Source organism: Cryptosporidium andersoni, assembly GCF_001865355.1.
Source record: "Cryptosporidium andersoni isolate 30847 chromosome Unknown contig_25, whole genome shotgun sequence".
Lineage (NCBI taxonomy): Eukaryota > Apicomplexa > Conoidasida > Eucoccidiorida > Cryptosporidiidae > Cryptosporidium > Cryptosporidium andersoni.
In genome coordinates, this window is record NW_027122911.1 from 51,729 (window position 1) to 75,772 (window position 24,044).

The following is a 24,044-nucleotide window of genomic DNA, read 5'->3' on the forward strand; positions in this document are numbered from 1 at the left end:
TTCTTAAATCTTGTTTATATAGATTATATATATAGACACTAGCTAATAAGATCTTGTTCAATATATAGCTGGAGCAGATTACATTGTCATTATCTGATTATCAATAGAAATATAATAGTTGATATATTATTCTTAAATTACTTGGCTCCATTTTATAATATTTAAATATTTATCTTTGAACATGTAACTTATTCTGTCTCAAAAATATTTCTATCTAGTAATTTTAAAAGATGTTTACAGAATTATGTGATTTTCTGAAGATTTAAAATAATCTGGTGTCAACAATTAGAAATTGTAAAAGTGCAGTAATATAGAGCTGATCTTGAAGTCTTTTTAATTAAAGTTTAATCTATATATAAATATTTCTAATAATACCAAACTTTATTACAAAAAAAAGTATCTACGAAATATATATAACCTCTAAATCTTCTATTTCCTAATAAAAAATAAATTAAATAAAATATTTAATGGATATAAAGAATTAATGTAATGTACGAATGTTACTAATTCTTGGTAATCCTAAGAATACCTAAACAGATAATTTAATGTGTAGTAGGTAATTATAAAATACCTGATATAACCCTATAATATCTAATATATATTTAACTATTCACAAGTATCCTGACATAAGTATCCTGACATAATTTAGATAATTTCCCACTTTAGATCACTTTCATTATATTTATCATCAGATTCAAGTATAAAAAACTATAAATTTGTTTCTAATATTTTGCCGGAGAAAATGGAATATTTGTACGTCCTTCTGAAGGAATATAATATGAAGGAGATGCTGCAGATGATTCACAACTCAATCTATTGTTTGATAAATTATCCAATGTTGTAGCTTTTCTAGTTTCATTAGTTGAATTCAAGTTTTGATAATATTTCATATTAATTGGTGATAAGATAGTTGGGTTATTTTCTAATTCTCTCTTCAAATTAATATGTTGATTATTTGGTGGGCTCATATAACTTCCAACATTAAATTTATTACCATTGTATATATTTTGAATACAATTAGATCTATCTACCATCGTATCTGAATTTATGTATTTATTATATGTTGAAGAAGATGGAAGCATTTCATTTATTACTGGAGTGTGGATAAATGTCCCAGTAGATCCTTTTTTAGAATACTTTATATTTTCTAAAGGATTCACTTCAGATTTTATATCTGGATTTAATAATATATCAGGACAAAATCTTGAGTTACCAGTATAATTATAATATACTTGACTTTTGTTATGAGACCTTGATATTTCATCCAATGATTGAAAAATATCATTTCTGCATCTTAGTAAATTTTCTGTTCCATTCAAAATACAATTTTGTACAAGAATAAAAAAGTCATCATAACTACAGTAGTTCTTTTTAATATATCCTTTAAGGATTTTATTTGAAAGATCTAAAGATTTATTGCTAGATATTTGATTCTTTTTCGGTTTATTATTGCCATTATTTATTGTAGCTTTAATTATACTAATATGTTCAATTATCTTTGCTAGCTCATGGTCTGATAAAACACCATCTCTATTAGAATCATAATAAAAAAATATAAATTGAAGCCTCAATTTCCCGAAACTCATTGTTAAATCTTGTTTAATATTGCACGGACGAAATACAAGCATACCAGATAAGAATTCAATCTCTGTTAAGTAATTATCTTGGTTTCTATCCATTATATTAAATAAAACTCCTCTATAACCAATTTCAATAATATTTACATCTTCCATAAATCTATAAAATTCAGAGTTAGACATAAAACCTCGCACGGTATTTGAGTATTTATTGAATATATCTGAGAGTTTATTATACTCATCCTGAATTCCTAATTCACTAATTACTGAAGGTAATAACTTAGAATAACTACTCCATTTATTCCATTTAGTCTTACTATTCTTATTTTTTAGATCAACCTGCATTATATTATTTTTATCTTGAGTTAGATATGTTGGAGCTAGAGGTTGATGAGTATATATTGAAGGATTTGTCCTAAAATTATTATAGTCCTCTATAAAATTGGACTTTGATGGATTTATTTTGTATTCAGGATATTGCATATACATATTTGAAATACTAGAATCAAATTCCTTCCTTAATGATGAATTACCTATCCAATTAGTTGTACACTTTACAGGGATATAGTTATCCTTAAGCTGGGTATTCAGATCTTTATTAGTGACTTGAAATGTCCTTAACCCCGAAAATTCCCCATTTATCAAATTATAACCTGAATTATATGCTGAAGAAAGCTTTAGATAGTCTTCGTTCTTGTGTGGAATTGAGTAGTATGTAATCTTTGCAGGAGTATGCAATCCTGGAGATATACTTTCTATTGATGTATCAATGTAATTTCCCAAATTCTTTTCATATTTTTGTTCTACCCAATTTCTTACTGGCGAACTTGTATCAAATTTAGCCATTAAAGAATTGCAGAGATTTTCCATATATTTATAAGAATACTTTGAAGTTTCTACTAGCCCCATAACTTGGCGCCTTTATTTTACGTGGGAGTCTAATGACATTTTATTTTTGTTTCCCGTAAAAAAAAAAAAAAGTGAAATTATAGGATAGAAATACTTGGAATTAAAAACCCTTATTGTTATAATCTATAAACATTTTGAAATGTCAATATTCCAAATTTATATTTTTATTTATCCTTTTTTTGTATATTTTATTGAATATCTTTTATTTATACTAATATCATAATTTTACACTTTAAATTAATGATTTTTTTTTACTACTAACTAAAGGGATGTATTTGTCAATACTTTTTAAAATATTGCAATATTTCGAGAGAATAAGGATTCTAGGTCATTTCATCCGTAGAGGCCTACCTGCAAACTGTGTCCATGTCGTATTGACATGGCCCTAAGCCTGTCCACGAAAATTTGTGGAAGCTTATGATAATTTAAAAGCAAAACCAAAGTAATGAAAATTGAAAGTCAGAAGCTGGGAAATCAAGCAAGTGCACAGAAATTTCCAGAACATGAAGTCCTCAGAGGAAACCTAGAATCCTATTATATAGTTGATGTACTCCAAAATTGTTTGTATGGTCGAGTGTATCAAGGATTTGGAGAAATAAGTGGAGACCCTGTAGCAGTAAAAGTATTGATAAAAGATGATATTAGTTTAAAAGAACGAAATCGTTCACTACCCGAAACTCCTTTGGCTGAAGTTTTCTTTGCTAAAGAAATGGCTAACCATCCTCATCTAGCTTCCATACGAGATGTATTCGAGACTAAGGATTATCACTGTATTGTAAGCGACTTAGCTGATGGGGAAGACCTTTTAGAACTTTTAAGAAAGTATCGTACAGGGTTACCCGAGGAATTTGTAAGGATTTGTATGAAACAAGCAGCTTTAGCTTTAGCAGCTTGCCATGATAGAGGCTTTGCACTTCAAGATTTTAGTCTTGAAAATTGTCTTCTTTTCTCAGTCGAAGATAATATTGATATAGATAAAAAGTTTACTAATTGTGAAACTGGAGATTCTAATAATATGAACATATTAAATGAAAATAGGTACTGTAAATTCCAGATTAAAGTTTGTGATCCTGGACAAGCTATAAGATTTACAAAGTATAAAAATTCAGATATTGAGGTTCCAGTTCCATATTTAGGGTGTGTAGGGAAAAAGTTTAGACCTCCTGAAATATTTTTAAGGAAACCCTACATTGCTAGCAAAGTAGATAGTTGGTGTCTAGGTTGGAGTACTTTCTACTTAATGTTTGGGTTGGAAATTTTTGATAGTGTATACCAAATTGACAATGATATTAGATGGAAATGGTATAGTTTGGGTTATAGAGATTATTTGTATTCTTATTTAGGAGTGAAAGATAGACTTTCCCCTATTGCTAGATCTTTTATTGAATCCTTGTTAGATCCAAATCCTACATTTAGAATATCAGTGAAACAAGCTTTAAACCATGAATTTCTCCGGGATATAAATTCACAAGAAAATTTAATTTTGGAGAATTGGGGAAGGTCTTTAAAAATTGATGAAAATTTCACTGGAATAGATAATATAAAGTACAACAAAAAAAAGTTAAATTCTAAAGAACTACCATGTATTCCTGATATTTATCAAACAGTATATAGAAATATTTATTGTTCAGCAGATAAACCAAGTGGATATATTCCTTCTGTAGGACAGAATAAGAATTCTATAATAAATCAAGCTCCAAATATGAATCTTTTTCAAAAAAATATATACTCGAAAAATATTCAGACTACCTCGCAATATTTTAAGGTTGATAGTAAATCAAATCAAAATTTTATTACTAATAAACATGAAATTCACAATAACTTATTAGATCAAAAAGTTGAGCATTTTAATAAACCTCTGCAGAATTTGAAAAGTTCTAACAATCCTATTAAAAATTCAGTGATATCACAAATAAATACACGAGGTATAATTCATCCTGTACCAGGTTCAATTCCAGCTTTATTTCAAACTGTTCAACATCCTATTAAACCATTAATTCAACAAAGGCAGCACTTTATGTGTATCCCTAATATTAATCTATCTGTATTTCCTCCAGTTATAAGACAATCATATATTCCTAATCAGGCAATCTTACAGAAATCTCACCAAGCAGCAGTAAAGAAGGCACTAAGTCAAGATTACAATTTGAATGGATTTGAAAATGTTGCTAATCAGAATTCAATTAATCCAAATGATATGATTAATCTTAAAATGACTCGTTGTACTGTGACTTGTAATCATAGTAGTTCATATGTACCTCCTCCTTCAACAGGTAAAATTTTATCCCGTGATAATATAAAATCTCAACATGCACTAAGTTATGTACCATTAAAAACAGCTAGATATACACCTATATCAGGTAAAAATAAAAATATTCCACAATATAGTAGCAATATAACTTGTAGGAGATTTGGAGGTTTTACAGCTGTGATAGAAGGAAAAAATTCATATAATCAAACAAAAGTAAAGAATATATGAGAATCATTAGATTATATTTTACAAATAATACATAGAAATTCTACTTTACCTACAAAAATTAAATAAATTATTATAGTTCATTGTAAATTTTCAGATAACTTAATAATAGAATGGAGACAACTTTATAATTTTACACTTGTCTTCTATATCAATGGCCATGATTGTATTTTCATCTATGAATTCTACCTTCTTAAATACATTATTACTTTGACTAGTAGATGTAAAGTTATTATTTGTTATAATATGGAAGGGATTATTAGATGGTGAGTAGCTACACACAAATTTTATTTTGGGAATTAACTTTATAGATGAGACAGGCTCTTGTAAAGGGTAAATAACATTGTGAATCACACAAAATCCATCACTAGATATTGTTGTTAGTCTACCCAATGAGACTGGAAGTATACAGCCTGTACTGGAGATTTTCTCAAAGCTAAGTTTCATAATAATAACATTTTTCTGAGCCAACTTTAGTGAAAAAGGTGTCAGATTCTGACGTCCCTTACTATATGATATGCACCACAACAATCCAGTTTTCGCTAAATAGAACATTACTTGTCTATCTGTCCATATACTCATTTGAATAATTGGTGGACTTTCTATAGCTAATAATAGATCTGGAGTATATGAAGTTGTATGATTATTATGTCCCATAGATCCTTTTGAGTACGTAAATGAATTAGGCCATATGTCCCATATACATAGACAATTTTCATCAGATAATATACTAGAGGTATCGTAACTATTTAAATTAAAAGGATTATCTCCCATAAACTCTGCAAGGGTTAAAGTATCGGATCTTATAATCGAGTGGGTAGTAGTGTTAGATCTATATAATGATCCACTTAAAGGAAGACCATTCCCACTAGAAGCAATGTATCTACAACTTTTATCAATAATATTAGCCCAATAACAATAATTTTTGTGTACAACAAATTCTATAGTAGGTACTAAGGGCTTACTACCCTTATTTTTAATATTATATACAAGAATATATCCATAACTTGTAGATAAAATAATTCTTTTTCCAAATGGACACCATGACACATTAAGAATATAGCCTACATTTGAACTTTTCTTATTTTTTTGAGATTCATTAGATTTATTATTAAAAGAAAAGTGAGTTCTACACAAAGGTTTAGGAATGGAATTACGAGTATTAGCATATTTCCAACAAGGAAGAAGAATTGGTATACTCTCACGATTAGTAATAGATACTAAGTGCCCACATATCAAAGCTTTAGCAGTTTTTTGTTGGACTTTGCATGTATCTAGTATTAATTCACTATATACTTCAATGTATTCAATAGTTTCACTTTTATAGTACAAAGTAATATAAGATGTAAGTGAACTCTGACTTTGAAGGTTGGATAAAGTTATTTCATGAATTCCTACTGCAGTATCTCCTAATTTTCCAAATATATTATATCCAGGTTCTATTTCTTCCGGTATATCTGAAATATAAATGCGATCTATATAAGATATCACATTTATAGGATGATTTATATTATGCCTAAAATTCAGCAAAGAATTGAGCATAAATTCTAATATCACAGTCTTACTTGAAAACCATTCAGAATTTTTATTTAATAGGAAGTCAACTTCATAATCTGTAATATTTTTGACACTCTGAAGATCTTCAAATGTCCTAGGATGTAAATCATAAAGTTTAGAATTAACCATTAATTGTGGTTTGAGATAACTTTTGGTGTATTTAAAAATAAGAAAGGGGGAATTCTTATTATTTTTACAATCTTCAATAAGTACATGGGACATATAGAACAGATCTACAAAAGATTTACAATTAATATACCATCTTAAATAAGGATCTTTTGGAAACAGTGAATTAACAGGATGATATCCCTTAACTTCATTCTGTATATAATTATTCTGGATCGTAATATTTAACATAAATGGTGGTGGATAGTATGAGGAATGAAAAGATGTCACATTTTGTTCACTGCTCATACCCATTAATGAATCCGTACTTTGTGTCCCTAGTAGTGTTGCAGGATTTCCTAAATTTAAAGGTTGAATTGCAATCGTATCTATTCGAGATAAAGATAATGAATAATTTTTTCCAGAAACATCAATTGATATTTCTTCATTATAGTTAGTAAATGGATACCAGAGCTTCAATGATCTTAATAGTGCATTGTACATTATATTTAAAGGTCTCTGTCTTTGGTTTACTGTTATTATATCTTGATCCCTACAAAATCCTAAAAGTATACGATTATATATTTTGAAGTAATCCCAGAAAATTCTAAATATATCAAATAATGGATTTTTACTTGTATTCGATATAAATAACAAAGGAATTGATACCAACTTATCATTTAGATGCTTGTCTCTACTTTCAAAATATGCTAAAAGTAAAGGATAGAGAGGATATAATTCCAAGAGCCATCTACGTCTTCTTTTATAGTAAAAATGGTATTCAAGGGCTAATAGCAAAGTAAAAAAGTAACTACCAATAGTTTCACTATTTTCCACATATGTATATTTACTTAAAAGATTTCTGAGGTCCTCAATAAATTTTTCTTGACAAATAAGTAGTATAGTTTGATGAATAATATCAAAACTGGCAATTTCCAGCAAATTAAAGTGATATGCCTGATTATTTTTATCAAAGGCTTCCAAAAAATTCGTTTGTAACTTTTTATCTTTAGGTATCTCTCTTAACATGCATTTATATAGCAAGTAAACATATTTTAAGTCTTTTTCGTTGTTGTAATTAAAATAATCATTATATGTTGAGAAAGTGATAATTGTCCATCTACAAAATTTTAAAATTGTTTGAATATGTTTCTCCCCACTATCAGAATTCTTAAGTAGACATGACAATATCCATATTTTGAGTAAAACATAAGAGTCATGTTTATATCTTGCCATATATAAAGTTATTATAAGAAGTCTTAGTATTGGCCACAATATCTCAAGAAGATTTACTTGAATATGATCTAAATTACACTCTGTATAATAACCAAGAGTATTGAATAATTCACTATAAAACTCCCCAATTAACATTTCTAATTTAATTCTTAATGATTCTTGACAGTTTTCAATTTCTATTTGATATATTATGAGATCTAGTAATTCTAGCAATTCCTCTTCTATGTAAGGAGTTTCTATACCAATCTTAGAAGCCAGATTTTTAATAATGAAGATTAGAAAGTCTCTTACACTATAATATCCAACCAAACTAAAAATACTGTCAACAAAAAAAGTCTGTAAGGAGAGATTGTAAGATATGAAAGAAGAAGACCATAAGAATATTGGAACATCAAGATATCTACCAGAATGATATCTTACAATATATTGTAGAAATTGTGCAATATTGCTCATTACAATAGGTCTGACAACATTGTATCTATGATAATCCTTTGACTTTGGGTTCAATTTAATATTTGTCTCAACATATTTAAACCAACCCAAATAATGATAAGGATTGCAGTCTTTTTTAATATAATGACAAATAATATCTATAACATATTCAGTTGATAATATTTCATCATTATCTATAAAGTCCATCGAAATATTAGAGTTTGTACAATTTGGTGGCTGGAAAGAATTATTCAAATAAAATAATAATCCGTTAGGTTTTTCAGGATCTTGTAAAGGATAATAGTAACGATATCTTGAATATATATATTTACGGAATAATCTTAGATGTTCTGGATGCATATAACTATAGTTAAGATCAAAAATAGGTGTAAAATCCTCAGTAGATGATTTATTTACTGAAATAGTAGATGCTAATAACTGAGAATTATCAAGTCCTATATTAATATCATCAAAAACTGTTATTAACTGGCTTTCATTCTTACATAAACTATAAAAGTATTTAGGAGATCCTAATTTGATAATCATACTCTGAATATAAATATCTGAAATATTATTGCTGGGATTAGAGTTATATATCTGAAGAATAACCAAAATGCACAACCATGGGTCATGATGAGTAAGAGCAGAATTCCATAATTGAGATAACAAAACATTTAACAGGGTATTATATATACACTTCATACGATCTTCAGGAGATTCTAAGGAGGTAAGATTATCAAAGCCATCACTTTTATTGCAAATGTAGAAACCATCTCTAAGATCTTTAATTGGACTAGACAATAACTCTGGTGTTGTATCCATAGAAAGCCTCAAAATTACCAAGGCTAGTTGAGGATCCCTTAAATATTGCAAGCAAATATTTACAATTTCTCTATATCCACCTCCTAATATAAAAAATGTTAGACTCCAGTAATATGATCTTTGACGAATTAGGTAGTAACCATTCTTTATAGCTTGTTTCTTTTGGGTCTCTTCTCCAGTAAAATTTTGTAAAAATTCAACAACATTGACTTTTTTAAGCAATTTAAATATGGTAGATACAATATTGAGTTTACCCAAAACAGTATAAAATACAATAAGAATATCTGAGAGATCTTTAATGTTTACAGAAGATTCAGAACTTGGTGCAGGTTCTTTCTTTGCACAATAGGTTGTAGTGGTGTTTATTGTATTACAACTAGCCAATTGATATTCTCTTCGGGTTTTATTTATATAACAATGATATAGTTTCTGAATCCATAAACTTATAAACTGTCTCAATATTGAACATTTACTTACCCAATATCCAATACCCCAAGACTTTAAAATAGACCAGTCTAGTTGGTTTGTATTTACAGCATACTGAAATATTCTATTTACTAAGTTCTCATTATAGCATAGTGATATCCAACAAATATCTTCAGAGGTCAATTTCAAATTTCTTGGTTTTGTGTCTATAAATCCAGTTTTATCTAATTTTGAAGTTTTAATCTTCTGATAAGTTCCATGGTAATTCAATATATTATCTGTATCAAAGTACTTTGTGCTCATATGAGTATGATTAGATTTATTAGTATTATCCTTGGATTCAAAACCCCCACCATTTAGTTCATCTTTATTATATGAAAAATAAATTCTCTTCTTTTGGTCAATATAGGACATACGAGTAATAAATCTTTCCAATAAATACTCTTCAAATTTAGATATATTAGCAAGAGGATTTGAAAAGTCTGAAAAAAAAATATCATTCTCACTGTTTTCACAAGTGTCTATTAGTGCACATAAAATTTCAATTTCAGAGTCTGAAATTGAAAGTTGATTTTTAAGGTTAAGGTTGATTCTTGAAGTAATCATTTCTTTTGTTAGATTTGGTATAAAATTAGTGTTTGAATGGTGTGCCAGATTATCATCTGAGAAAATATCAAATATTTCTGCCTTCGACTTCTTCAAATCATCTATATTTACATTTGACAAATCTGAAGGTATCATACCTAAATCTGGTGTAACCATACAGAATTCCTCACATTTATCAGAATTATTTTCAAAAAGTTTCTTCTTAATTGTTTCAATAAGTTTCTTAGCAAAAATCTGTTTCGGAGCATTAAAAGAAAATACAAACTGTTCTAACTGAGTAGGATCATATAAACAATAGCTTTTTTTTATAGTTGATTCAAATGAACTTCCTGTAATTTCATTCAAATTGCTTTTAACACTAAATTCAGGAATTCCTGATAAAACAACTGGTTTTAATTTCCCATGTTCAAATATTAGACTTACTAGTTTGAATTGCTGTATTGCAAAAACACATCTCCAAGATATATTCCCTAGAATATCTAAATTTATAAGATCCCATTTACATAGATGTTTATTCCATATCATACAGATCCAGTCATTGATTTGTGTTATATTGTTCTCTCTAGATATAAAACAACAATAATGATCACATTCACGAACAATAGAAAGTGACATATTGTAATCTTGAACCTCAATATCCTGTTTACCTAAAGAATGTGAAGTGCCATCTAAATAATGTGATATATCTGTAATACTAGTTTTTGTAGACGAGATATTGAAACCTAAAGTTCCCAGATATATCTTCTGAGATGCACTAATAACAGAAAATACTGGACAATATAGAGAATTTGGCAAAGTGTCAGTATCAGAGTTACAAGGTATATTTGTCCAATTATTTAGATCCACAGAAAATAATGAATAAAATAAAATGGTACTATTTTCATATAAAACAATAATATGATAATCCAATAATTTAATGGAAGAAATCTTCACATCCTCCAATTCCTTGCTAATATTCAAGTAAATTACTTGTTTTATTATAATATCTTCTCTATTATTGTTATCTATATTATTATTTATAGAACAAATATGTAATTTCAGATGACTTTTCTTAAAAGAATCATCTCCTATACTTTCATATACAAACTCTTCATTGAGTTCACTATACTCTTGCCTCTTTTTCATAATTTCCTTATCAATATAATTCGTAGATGTGATAAAGAGGATGTTACCTGAATCAGTTGATTTACATGAATGGAATAGTTGAAAGATACCATAAGGCTGTTTTATACATGGTATAAATGGAGGTAATACATGAATTTCATACATGTTTGTAACTACCAATTTAAAAAAGATTATATGTTTAGAGTTACATTGTGAAAACTCCTCAACAACACAAACAAAAATAAACCCTATATTATCTGAAATATAATCAAGATCACTAAATATATCCAGCATTAATATCCGATAATTGTGAGATACCTCTTTAAAATCATGAAAATTAAATAGTGCTTTGACCATATCTACATGAAGAATATATTCACTATCATTTAAGTATTTATTAAATTCCTCATTATATGATTGTTTAACAACTAAATTTTTCATCTCAATGAATGGATATCCAATAAGCATAGTATAATCCAAAGCTATTAGACAAATATACTGAGATTGGTTGAACAAGGCCAAGAAAAGTGAATAATATGGTTTAGAAAAAGGTTTAGGAATATTTAAAAGAAAATCTATAACTTTTAACTCTCTCCACCTCATATTCATATTTTTATATAATACACAAGATGTCTCTTTTTTATAATATGCAGGATCTCTGTTACTATTAAGACTAATATCCATTTTCTGCTCTGTAACTTTCATATATTGAAATTTTGCTAATACTTCAAATTCAGATGATAAAAGATATAGAGAATTATTATCAGTAATTAAGAGAGAATTTGTAGAAAAAGGTAATTCAACCAAAGATCTTCCAGTAACTAAATCTTTATTTTGCATATATTCTTGAGAGGTATCATTATTCCACATAACATTAGTATTTTCACTTGGGATATAATTTACAAAATTCCATGCATTATTGTATGTATAAATAACTATAGAACCATCTAAAAGTTGCCCAACTAAAGAAAATGGTTTAATTTTCCCCTTATCATTATTATATTGAGGTGTACAAAGGCTCCTAATATCTATAATTTTATGAATATTGTAATTTGCCCCATTTGACATACTTGCTAACTTTTTAGAAAATTCATATACATTTGGATACATTTCATCATTTTCATAATATAAATTAGATATATAAAACCAATGTATATAGCCATTGAAACAAAGAGCAAACATATCCGTTGAATTACATGAATTTTCTCCAAAATGATCTATATCTGTAAGAAAGAAATCTTCAGAATGTCCGGTAGAAAATAGTGGAATAAAAGGAATACAACCCATTATACTATCATTTTCATAAACATGTGGGGGCTGTATACTATTACAGTAGTTCATATCATCAATACAAGAATATCGAATAGAATTTAAATATGGTAAATTGTAATATCCACCACAAAATGACTTTTCTGGTAAATCACTTGAAACTGAAAGATCTATTGGCATTAACCAATGAATATAAGCTATTGGATTAATGATACAATTATGATCTAGACGAACACAACAAATTTGATTAAATTTGCATGCTTTATAAAAAGATGACTCTCTCCACAGACGGACATATAGTATTGTATTACAATAGGATACTGTGGATAATATTGCTTGGATAGCCTTTCCAGGATATATATCTTCAGGATATTCAAGATTTGTATGTTTCCAATGTACATCAATTAAGTATTCATCATCAAAACAAATTCTTTGATTCTTAAATGAATTGGGGGGATTAATAAAACCTCCATATAACTCAAATCCCAAAACCTGCTTATCTTGAGATACTGATAAATCTTCATTTTCTTTTATATTTATTAAGGATAAAGATATATCATCAATAGTTGTAGGTAATTTACTAGAAAGACTTTTTAAAGGACTATATACATATGGAAATAAATCTGGATTATTATACATCTCTACATTTTCATATCTCCAAATAAATAAATATGAAGATTTATGCTGATAAATAGAAATAAACCTTTCTGAAGGATCAACTGAAATTATAGGAATATTATTTATTCTATTCCTAAATAAATTGTCATTAGAATCATCCCAAATTTCACAAGATAAAATTGGATGAGGTAGCACATCTACAAAGACAGTGCAAAATATTGTTGGAAGCTCTCCTGGAACCAATTGTGATGACTTATGATATTTTCTACGTGATTTGATGTCATTATAAATATCTAAGTTAAATATATCAAATGTTGCTTTCCAAAATGATAAACAGGCCTTGGAATCTTCTAACTGAAAATGATATGCCATTAACATAGAATTATGGAACCAATGCAATTTCACTACTGGTCCTATAAAATTATTCATAAGTAGATCTATACGTTTGACATGTATAAAAATTATTTCATTGTACTTTTTATACCATAAATAATTTATTCTTTTACTCAAATTAATACCAAAAATATCATTAAAAATATTCTCCTCAGTAACAAAACTGTCTGATTCTTCACTTTGTGTACAAGTAATTTGATTTATAAAGGTTTCATGTTCTATATCAAATGTTGGGGCACTTAAACCTTCTTCTATTAATTGTAGAGTTTTGTATTCTTCACTACACATCCATATATCAATATAATTCTCATATCCAATACATAATGTTAAAGAATCTTTGTGCCAACATAATGAATATACACAAGACTTTGAATCAGCCTCTATTGTTTGAACAAGCTTTCCAGAGCTAGTACTTAAAATCTTAGTAGTTCTATTATCACTACAGATTGCAAAAAGTGGCCACTTTGGATGTACAATGTCTATGGTTCTGCAGTCTTTGTATCCCTTATTACACATTTCAAATGATACATTATAAATCCTAGCTCAAAAGTTCACTTCCTTCAAAGAATCATTAACTTTACAAATGTCAAATTTTCACCTGCAGAAATTGATCAAAAAAAAAAAAAAAAAGTAGAGAACAAAGATTCAACATCAAAAAAGAAATATTGGCGGGTATTACAGGCGTCCAAATAGGGGGGAGAAAATGTACGGATAAAAGGGCTCTCAAAAGATTATAACTAATGCTTTAGTGGTAGTTACTTATTTCGCGACCTTGGTTCCCACATAATTTTTTTTTATGAATAAATGTTAAGGGATGCTATTAAAGTTTATTTCAAGATATTCTCTATTCTTTGTATCAGTAATAGTGACAGGTGCACTTTGTGAACAAACACTGGGGAAAGATAACATTATGCAAAGAATAAAGAATGATATATATAGAAATAGATACCAAGTAACTAATACTAAATATTTAGTGTGGTTATTAATTATTATACCAGTAGCTATTTGTATCCCTTGCCTTATATGGGTGTGGTGTAATGACCAGTGTATACAATTTATATATTACCGTGATCGTAAGAGATTAGCAAAGGAACAACGCATAATTAATGAGATAATAGATAATAGTCTATCAAATATTGAGGATCAGGATCGAGTTTATAATATGAATCTGGCATTGCCAGCTCCTTTAGTTGCAACTCCTAATAACAATATAAATATCCAAATGACACCCATTAATTACATTCCACAACCTTATAATCAAAATTATATAAATCAACAATGTAATGGTTGCCAGTGATGTCGTAATGATAGAAGTACCTAAAGTGTTTACAAAAGTATAAATGTAATTTATCACCATAATTACCCAAAGTTTGGGATAAAGATGGAACTTAAAACTTAGCAATAATTAAAGGGATTTATATTTATAGTAATAATGACATAATATTTTTTATATGCATTATTTTGATATATTAATTGACTTCTTATTATTAGTGAGGAGCTTCGTCTTCTTATTAACTTTAGTAGAACCAAGGGGACGACCACGACCACCTGGAGGACGTCCCCTAATACCAATTTTTTTTTTAATATCTTCTATATCTACTATATCTGTTTGTTTTATTACATATAATGACTTTATATTTGATTGTAATAATTTTGGTTTGACACATATGAACATTTCTAGAGATCTAATAATTGCAGATAATTGGGTATATAATTCTTGAAGAATATGAGATTTTTTTTGAAATGAAAGTTCTATGTCACTTTTAGATTTAGAATATTTTTCAAAAGACTCTATATAATTTCTTTTCATAATTTCAGTATTATTAATTTCTTTTTCAGGTACAAGGTTTTGTATTTGTTGAATATCAGTTGAATGATCTATAACCTCTGAGTGAATATTTTCTTGAGAATTATTTAAATTACTTATCTGAAGTTTCATTGTAGATTGAGAATAAGAATTATCATCATATAATTCCCTCATATTCATTATTGTCTGATCAGAATATGTAACTTTATTTAAATTTTGACTATGAATATATTCAAGTCCAGAAATTGTTTCCTGATTTATATCTTTATTGTTTTTAATTTCAAGTATATGATTATCTATAGATCTTATTAATTCCTCTTTAGATTGGTTAGGATGTTCAGAATATAATATTGAATTATAACTTGACACGGGATTAGATTGGATTTCCATTGGATAATTTATATGATTTGATAATGAGTGTTTATCATCAATGATTAATTTCTGTTCTTTTTGAATTTCATTTGATACTCTTTCAGTTAAACAAAGTAAATTATTAAACAAATTATTATGAGCTTCATTTAAGAAATTCCATTCTTTATCAATATATTTATTTAAGGAATTAAGTGCAGCAAAGGCATTACTAAATAATATTGGTAAATCAAGTAATCTTTTACAGAACTCAGGCCCTCTATATATCGGTGGTTCAATTTTATTATTTGTATTTCCAAGAACAGATTGATATTTCATTGAATTTTTAAATTCTATGTTAATATAAATTTTCTTTTTTAAATTAAACTTTTCTTAACCTTTTTATATTAAGATACCACGGGTATCGTATTTTTGGCGGGATATACCGTACTAGTTTAATAGATTCAAAATCTTATAGGATAGAATAAGTAGTAAAAAAGTAGACTATTAAGAAAGAGAAAAAAAAGGAAAAAAGTGACTACTTTTAAATAATATTAAAATTATAAAATACTATAAACCTTCTTCTTCATCTATAATATAATCAGCATCACTGAATAGTTTTGAGAAACGGCTATCAGATAATAGGGCCTGAGCACATTGTTGTTGCCCTTTCTTAAGACTTTTCTTTAATTTTCTATATTTAATATGTTCTAGTTCTGTTTCAGATTCATCACCTTCTTCACCTCTAGCCTTCTTATTAAGTTTTTCAATAAACCTTTTATTGATTTGTGTATTAGATATAAGATTTTTATCTTTTCTTATAGGAATTCTCATTGGAGCTCTCTCTTCTAACTTTTTCTTTAATATATCTTTACGGTATTGTTCATAGTCTATAGGATTTATAATATTATGAAGATCCTTATATAATTTTGAACTTATTAAATAACCATGAAGGTATGCTTTAAGTAAAGGAGTACCAATAAGATGTTCTATTCCCCATTCACGAAGTTGATTATTTGTAATAAATTGATATTCATCATATAATTGAGAATTACTAATTCTTGAATTATTTTTAAGATGTTCTTCTTCAAGTTCCTCTGTTATTGAATCTAAAAATGAACACCATCTTGGAGCTACACCTAAAGTTGGAACATAGTACATACCAACCCTAGTTTGATCCCCTGTAACCATAATTAAACCAGAATTTGGATATGTACAGATAGAGGAAATAGGATATTCAGTAGATATTGTACCTATTAATCCATCCTTTCTATTTGATGATCCATTTTCATTCCACATTTTGATTGTTTGTCTATCTGCTGTAATTAATATTTCACTATCTGAATTTAAATTATTTGTAAAATGGAGATCCATAATTGGTAAATCATTTTTATGAGATTTCTCTTCTAATGGATGACTTGACCTTATATCATATATTAAAACATTTCCACTTGATAGACCTAATACAAAACGAAGACCATCTTTTGAAAATGTAGAAGTTGTAACTTGTTCTTGATTAGACATTGAATACCAATCAAATTTAGATCCTTTATCTAATGTATTATAATCAAATTCACTAAAATCTATATTATTGTTTGATTTATTAATATACAAATTATCTGATGAACTTACTTTTAATGATGCTGCTACTTTCTTATTTCTTGTATCCCATAATTCTACACTACCATTATTCCCTCCTAATAATATTATTGGTAGTGTAGGATTTACTTTACCTGTATTTATGAATTCAAATTTTGTATTTATAGGTTTTAAAAATATTCCTGCTTCTAAATCTAATCTATAAACCTCTGATGTAGAACCAAATATTAACATTTCTGCATTTGTACTCATATATTCTATTCCACGACCTTGTTTTGGAACTCTTATACGACAATGGTGCCCTCCTTGAGCATGAAATTCAATAACACGATCTGTCATTAAAAATACAAGTTTTTTATAATCTTCAGATAAAAATAAAAAATCATGAACTTCAAAATCAAAACGTCTTAAAAATTTCATTGATAATTCATATATATCAAACATTCGTAATTCTGGTGGATAAGTTCCAATACCAGCTATATATTGACCATCAGGACTAACTCTTATTTTTGATGATGCCACTGTAAAATCAAAACTTTGTAATATTTCAATACGATTTCTATATTCTTTATCATATCTCAATGATCTCTTCTGTTTTCTAGCTTCTTCAAGATATTCTGGAAAGGATTTACCAAGAGAAAAATCATATATTGGAGCACCTCCAACTGTATATTGAATGTGAAGCATCTAATATAAGTTTTTTCTATATTTTTAAATTATAAATTTCCAAATTGACTATTTTCTTAATTTAGTCTTAGGTTACAAATAGACCTAAAAAATTTAGGACATTTTGGCGCCAAACTTGTTTATACCGGTTATTTATATTGTGACTTTTTTCTTCTTATTTTTTGAAGAAAAAATAAAAGAAAAGTCATAAAATAAAATAACCTAAAAAGAATTATAAAAGTTATTTTAATGTTAGAGGAATCTAAACTATATATTGTTACTGATGATACAAATCAGCATTTAATACATAATATACTTTTAAAATTAGATCCAACTATATTCTCTAGAGATTTTCCAATATTAATATCTATTGATACAAAATATTATAAAGCCAATGTAAACATAGAAAATATTCCTATTGATAAATTTGAACCTGAAAAGGTCAAAGAGATGGATGCTCTATTAATTATTGTCTCCAAAACTATACATTTATCTACATTATTAACCAAATTAAAGCTATATAAAGATTATGATATTACAAAACTTTGTTGTATAACTTCATTAATAAATCCCGGAATATTGTATGAAATAAAATCACAATGTATAGATTCATCTATTGAACTAATCTTAATTTCCTCAAAAGATAGTAATTGTCAATATGTATATAACTTAGAAAGTGGTATAAATAGAATTGTAGAATCTATTACTTGTACTATGTGGAGTAATCTACAACTTAAGAAACATAATGTAAATTCAGACAAGTATTTAGAAGAAGATTCAGAAGAAATATGTGATCTTAGTCAATTTGATTCTTTAATGTATAAAATTACAGATTTACGTTCAAAGTGTCATAATTTAAGTGATGATGAAAGGAGAAGGAATGCAACAGATATTGTATTAGAATTAATAAGAAAATTCAACATAAACAATATAACTATTGATTAGGACTATTCAATATTTAAAACTACATCAGATTTATTAGCTGATAATGGTATGTCCCCAAATACATCTATTATGAAATTATAAACATCTAATAATTCAGAATTATTTATTGAGTGGCCCATATTAGAATATGAATTGAAAGTTATTAATGGTAATTTTAAATGATCTCTAATTATATTGGCAGAATTTTTACCCCAAGTATGTTGGACAATAAAGTCATCTTCACCATGTCCAACAAAAATCTTTATTTTGTTCTTATTTTCTTTAGTATCCCCAAAATAAAGATAATTATCATTCAATGAACTTTCATTACCTTTATTAAACCCATCAACTCTCAATGGTAACCAACCACTTAAGGCTATAATACCACCTAAATGAATATTCTTCGCCGCTAAACCAACTAAATAAGACATTGCTGCGCCCTGTGAAAAACCACCTATTATTATTTTATTTTGTTTAATACCTTTTTTTTCTTCTTCACGTATAATATTAATAATACGCATTGCACTTTGTTTAAAACCTTCTATATCCTCATTGGCACCCTCTTTTAAACTTTTAATATCAAACCAAGCAGAACTAAGCATACCATTATTTAAAGTTACTGGACGTTGGGGTGCAGAGAGTAAAATCCACTTCGTCTTAACTAATTTAGGATATAAAGTACTACGTTTAATTAAATCTGACCATTCGTTAGCATTACCACCTAATCCATGTAACCAAATAACCACCTCTTTATAATTTTCAGGTTCATAATATAAACCTTCACCACCATATCCATCACCTTTATGAAGTTTCATATTCCTTAGACTTCTTGTCTCAACACCTAACACAAATATATAGTAATGAAGTATTATATAGAGTAAAATATACTTTGTTATTTCCTTGAAAAATCTTATAATATAGATTTGTTTTATATTTGAATACATTGTGACATTTCATCACTCCTATAAATTATTACATGGCTAAGTAATACTTTAAATTAGATACTGCTATAAATAATAGACCACTAAGTCAGAATAGTGGACTTGCAAGACGAGACGCCTATAGTGACATCCTAAATAATGAAATATTAATGTGGTTTAATTCTTAATATTGTCAATATTTATTATTTATTGAGTAGAAAAGTAATAGAAAGAAAGAATTAATTCTCTATATTTATATCTATATTTCGTTTATTTACTATAAAACCTGAAAATAACTCATCTTTACAACGATTCCAAAGTAAATTCTCTGTTACTCCACCAGCACGAATTCTTAAATCTAATTGTAGACACTTTTGTATTGGAATTTTATCTCTAGATGTGATCTTATTATCAATAGGAGTTGGTATATTATTACCTAAAATATCTTGTGCTTTATAAGTTTTTTGTGATGATATTTCAGTATTATCTTGATATTGTTGGAAATATTCTGGATATTCAACCTGTAATGGATGTATAATATGTAAATAATCAATAACATTATTTTGAGCTGCTTGTTGTAATTCTTCATAAAATGTTCCTTCTTTTTTAACAATATCCCTAATTGTATTTCTTAATGATGTTTCATACTTTGTTTGTCTTTCTAAAATTTCTAACTGATGTTCTTTTGCATATTGATTTAAAGAATCTTGAATCACTTTTTTTTCATTTTCATCACCATTTATTAATTTATTAATAGTTGTTTCTCTATCCTCTAAATAATCATTATATATGGGTGTATTTTCGAAATCTTGTCGAGTTTTATTCATAATAGCTAGAACTTGTTTTCTTGCAATATTTTCTAATTTTATAAAATTAGTTTCACCATATTCATAATCAATAATAAAACGTGCAAAATGACGACATACTGGACATATTTTTGAATTATTTGAATTTGATACATTAGCATTAATACGAATTCCACTAGATTTTTTATTAGATTTGTTAGCACATTCAGAGCAGAACCTATGACCACAAGGTTCTCCATAATATAAATGAACTCCATATTTATAATAAGTATTTATAAGGCATATTGGACAAAGATAAATAGATTTCTCATCATTTAATTTCATCATTTATTTATTCTTTATCAAAATTAAGATTAAGATTATTATATTATTAAACAGCGCTATTTAATATTATTAATTTTAATACTTTTTTTTTCTTTTTCTTCTTTTTTTTTTAAATAAGGAAAATAGATAAAATAAAAATCATGATAGTAAATGACATTTCCAAGTGAATCCCATTATCTTAGTGATTGGATATTTGAATCTGAATTAGATATAAAAAAAATAAGGATACAGATAAATAATCGTGTAAAAAGTGAATGGATAGAATATTTAAAAATATCAAATAGTACAAAAGATCCACAGAATTTAATATTATCTTTAGAAGATGAAGAATTATTGGTATTATATTATGGAAGGCAACTTATGGAATTTACTAATCATAAAAAATTACCATTCGTAGTAAAGTATAGTGCTGCATTATTATATCAAAGATTTTATATTTACCAAAGTGTAATGAATTATGATCCTAGAATTATAATATTTACTTGTATATCATTAGCAATAAAATTAGAAGAATTTGGACTTCATTTTACTTTAGAACAATTATTTGGAGACGTACCTGGTTTAAATATATTACAAATATTTCAACATGAATTAATAGTATGTAATACATTAAAATTTCATTTATATTTAATAAACCCAAGAAATCCTTTAGAAGCTTTAAGAATTTTATATAAAAGGTATTATATTGAAACTATAATAGATAATGAAAAACAAAAAGAATTAAATATAACACTAAATAAAGTTATAGCAAAAGTTGAATTATATGTTTTAACTGCATCTCAAACTTCGTAAGTTTTATTATTATTATTATTTACATCATTTCATATTATCAAATATTGATTATTATATTATTTATTTTAGATGTTTCCTTATATATTCACCTTCTCAAGTAGCATTAGCATTATTTGATATTTGTGGACGTGAATTAAATCTTCCAAATGTTAAAGATTTTATCAATAATACAATTCGTGAAATCCACCAATCTATCATAATATCTAAATATTCTGAAAGTATTATTTCAATTAATAAAAATTTAGAGGCTATACATCGCATTAAAGAAATCATTTATAAAGAATTACAAAATGAAAAAAAAAGGCAACAAAGTGAACAAGATACAGATGAAATTATAGCTGCAAATATACTTGATAAACTTGTAAAATTACAAAAAAAAAAAGATAAAGAACAAAAAAAAAGAAAAAGAGAAATAAATACTTAATACTTAATAATGTCATTTTATTTTAATATAAAATCTTTCAATTAAATCTATATTTAAGATTTATAATGTTACATAATTCTATTCTTTTTGATCTACATATAAATTCAATAGAGTGATTCTTAGGTAATACAACCCCTTCTAATAAAATCTGAGGTATTTCTGATATATCTGGAAATTTATAAAGTAAATAATTCTGTAAGTGTTGAATTGTTATTTGAGGAGCAACCAATATATATGGTTTAATTAAATTAGGTAATGTTTTGTCAATTGGTTCAATAAATAATCTAATACTTATATTTAGTGATAATTTCATTTCTTCTAATTTATCCTTATCATCTGAATTTAAGATTAAATCTAAAATTTTATTATAAAATTCATTATTAGCATTTATTGGGGTTAATTTAGGATTATATATTGAAGATCTACAAATTTTTGAATATAAATTAGGATTTAGAATATCAATATTATTATTATTATTATTATTATCAATATTATATTTAATATTAAATTCTTTTTTTAATTGATTTTCAAGTATACGAAATTGAGGAAATATCTTATCAGTTATATTTTGTATTGTTCTATCAAATACTAAACCTTCTGTAGGATAAACTCCCATATATTCTCCACATTTTGGACATGATTCTTTACCACTTTCAATATAATTTATAATACATACATTACAAAATGTATGTAAACATTCTTTAATTGTAGTAGCATTTCTAAAAAAACCTTTACATAATGGACATTCTAATAAATCTGCTATTACCTTTATTCTAAATGCAACATCTAATCCATGATCTGTTACAACTGTTTCTAAATCACCAGGTTCATATGAATATGACTTCTGTTTATTTTCATCTCCATCTAATTTTCTATATTTCATTATCTTATAATAAATTCAAATTTATTTTTATTATATTTAAAACAATCAAATATTCAAATTAACAGCAAATATTTCCTATTATTAGCGGCCAATATTATTTATATTAGTGGAATAATATTAGACAATCTTATTATATGTATTATTTTATTACTTTATTATATTAAATATTAAGAGATTATTAAATAAAGTGATATATCTAATATTATTAATTATATAATAAATATGAGGAAATCTAGGGGTTCCTATAATGATAATAAATATATAATAAAAGAAAATAAAAAGATTACTACAAAGGATATTAAAAAGGATATAGATCTAATTAATAAGACAAATGTTTGTCAGAATAAATTACTTGATATTAATAAACGTTATAATATTCCTGTATCTTGTGAAAGATGTTTAATATTTACTTTATCAGAAATTAGTTATTTAGTAGAATGTATTATGATTCAACAAGGTGACAATACTTTTGTATCTCATCAAAGTATTAATTGGGAGGAAATATCAAATAAATTTAATAAGACATCATTTGAGTTGGAATATTTTTGTCTTAATTTTAATCCAATAATTCATTATAGACCATCATTAGGTTATGTTATATTACCATTTGATCAGACAATTATTGATTATGAAGATTCTATATCTACAAAATCATCAGCATTAAAAAATATAAATATAGAATATTATCATACAAGGCTTGAGAAGATACTTAAACCATTTCTAATATTTGTTAAAAATAAATCAGCATATATTCTAGATTCATTTCAGGCTAGTATATGTCCTAATAATATGAATATAAATTCATCAGATACAAAGGAATAATTTTAAAATTTTAAATAATAATATATTTCAATTTACTTCATTATCTTAACTTTTTTTTTTTTTCTTTTTTTTTCTAATATAATAAATATTACATTATCTTTAAATAAATGTAAAAATCTTTTTTTTATTTTTACGTGTGGTTTCCCGCCAATATTAATAATTAAATTGAAAAAAATATTAAGAGAAGACCCGCTATGAT

General features: G+C 26.5%; 12 protein-coding genes across 12 annotated transcripts; 5 read left to right on the forward strand and 7 right to left on the reverse strand.

Moving 5' to 3' along the window:
* Nucleotides 1–722: 722 nt before the first annotated feature.
* Nucleotides 723–2,447, reverse strand: cand_026560 (EF hand family protein; the record flags this gene model as incomplete). The annotated part of the gene is made up of 1 exon (XM_067212884.1): nt 723–2,447. One exon carries the CDS (start codon nt 2,445–2,447, stop codon nt 723–725), a length of 1,725 nt encoding a protein of 574 aa, XP_067066467.1.
* Nucleotides 2,448–2,931: 484 nt separating this feature from the next.
* Nucleotides 2,932–4,965, forward strand: cand_026570 (protein kinase domain-containing protein; the record flags this gene model as incomplete). Its single annotated transcript, XM_067212885.1, has 1 exon — nt 2,932–4,965. One exon carries the CDS (start codon nt 2,932–2,934, stop codon nt 4,963–4,965), a length of 2,034 nt encoding a protein of 677 aa, XP_067066468.1.
* A 99-nt stretch (nt 4,966–5,064) lies between these two features.
* cand_026580 (uncharacterized protein) lies at nt 5,065–14,046 on the reverse strand (the record flags this gene model as incomplete). The annotated part of the gene is made up of 1 exon (XM_067212886.1): nt 5,065–14,046. The coding sequence occupies one exon, from the start codon at nt 14,044–14,046 to the stop codon at nt 5,065–5,067; it is 8,982 nt and encodes a 2,993-aa protein (XP_067066469.1).
* A 298-nt stretch (nt 14,047–14,344) lies between these two features.
* cand_026590 (uncharacterized protein) lies at nt 14,345–14,827 on the forward strand (the record flags this gene model as incomplete). Its single annotated transcript, XM_067212887.1, has 1 exon — nt 14,345–14,827. One exon carries the CDS (start codon nt 14,345–14,347, stop codon nt 14,825–14,827), a length of 483 nt encoding a protein of 160 aa, XP_067066470.1.
* A 159-nt stretch (nt 14,828–14,986) lies between these two features.
* Nucleotides 14,987–16,024, reverse strand: cand_026600 (uncharacterized protein; the record flags this gene model as incomplete). Its single annotated transcript, XM_067212888.1, has 1 exon — nt 14,987–16,024. The coding sequence occupies one exon, from the start codon at nt 16,022–16,024 to the stop codon at nt 14,987–14,989; it is 1,038 nt and encodes a 345-aa protein (XP_067066471.1).
* A 231-nt stretch (nt 16,025–16,255) lies between these two features.
* Nucleotides 16,256–17,971, reverse strand: cand_026610 (uncharacterized protein; the record flags this gene model as incomplete). Its single annotated transcript, XM_067212889.1, has 1 exon — nt 16,256–17,971. One exon carries the CDS (start codon nt 17,969–17,971, stop codon nt 16,256–16,258), a length of 1,716 nt encoding a protein of 571 aa, XP_067066472.1.
* A 228-nt stretch (nt 17,972–18,199) lies between these two features.
* On the forward strand, nt 18,200–18,895 carry cand_026620 (uncharacterized protein; the record flags this gene model as incomplete). Its single annotated transcript, XM_067212890.1, has 1 exon — nt 18,200–18,895. One exon carries the CDS (start codon nt 18,200–18,202, stop codon nt 18,893–18,895), a length of 696 nt encoding a protein of 231 aa, XP_067066473.1.
* Nucleotides 18,896–18,897: 2 nt separating this feature from the next.
* On the reverse strand, nt 18,898–19,689 carry cand_026630 (phospholipase carboxylesterase family protein; the record flags this gene model as incomplete). The annotated part of the gene is made up of 1 exon (XM_067212891.1): nt 18,898–19,689. One exon carries the CDS (start codon nt 19,687–19,689, stop codon nt 18,898–18,900), a length of 792 nt encoding a protein of 263 aa, XP_067066474.1.
* Nucleotides 19,690–20,033: 344 nt separating this feature from the next.
* cand_026640 (uncharacterized protein) lies at nt 20,034–20,927 on the reverse strand (the record flags this gene model as incomplete). The annotated part of the gene is made up of 1 exon (XM_067212892.1): nt 20,034–20,927. One exon carries the CDS (start codon nt 20,925–20,927, stop codon nt 20,034–20,036), a length of 894 nt encoding a protein of 297 aa, XP_067066475.1.
* Nucleotides 20,928–21,074: 147 nt separating this feature from the next.
* Nucleotides 21,075–22,140, forward strand: cand_026650 (uncharacterized protein; the record flags this gene model as incomplete). The annotated part of the gene is made up of 2 exons (XM_067212893.1): nt 21,075–21,712; nt 21,786–22,140. 2 exons carry the CDS (start codon nt 21,075–21,077, stop codon nt 22,138–22,140), a joined length of 993 nt encoding a protein of 330 aa, XP_067066476.1.
* Nucleotides 22,141–22,177: 37 nt separating this feature from the next.
* cand_026660 (zinc C3HC4 type domain-containing protein) lies at nt 22,178–23,023 on the reverse strand (the record flags this gene model as incomplete). The annotated part of the gene is made up of 1 exon (XM_067212894.1): nt 22,178–23,023. One exon carries the CDS (start codon nt 23,021–23,023, stop codon nt 22,178–22,180), a length of 846 nt encoding a protein of 281 aa, XP_067066477.1.
* A 222-nt stretch (nt 23,024–23,245) lies between these two features.
* On the forward strand, nt 23,246–23,845 carry cand_026670 (uncharacterized protein; the record flags this gene model as incomplete). Its single annotated transcript, XM_067212895.1, has 1 exon — nt 23,246–23,845. The coding sequence occupies one exon, from the start codon at nt 23,246–23,248 to the stop codon at nt 23,843–23,845; it is 600 nt and encodes a 199-aa protein (XP_067066478.1).
* Between the last annotated feature and the right edge of the window lie 199 nt (nt 23,846–24,044).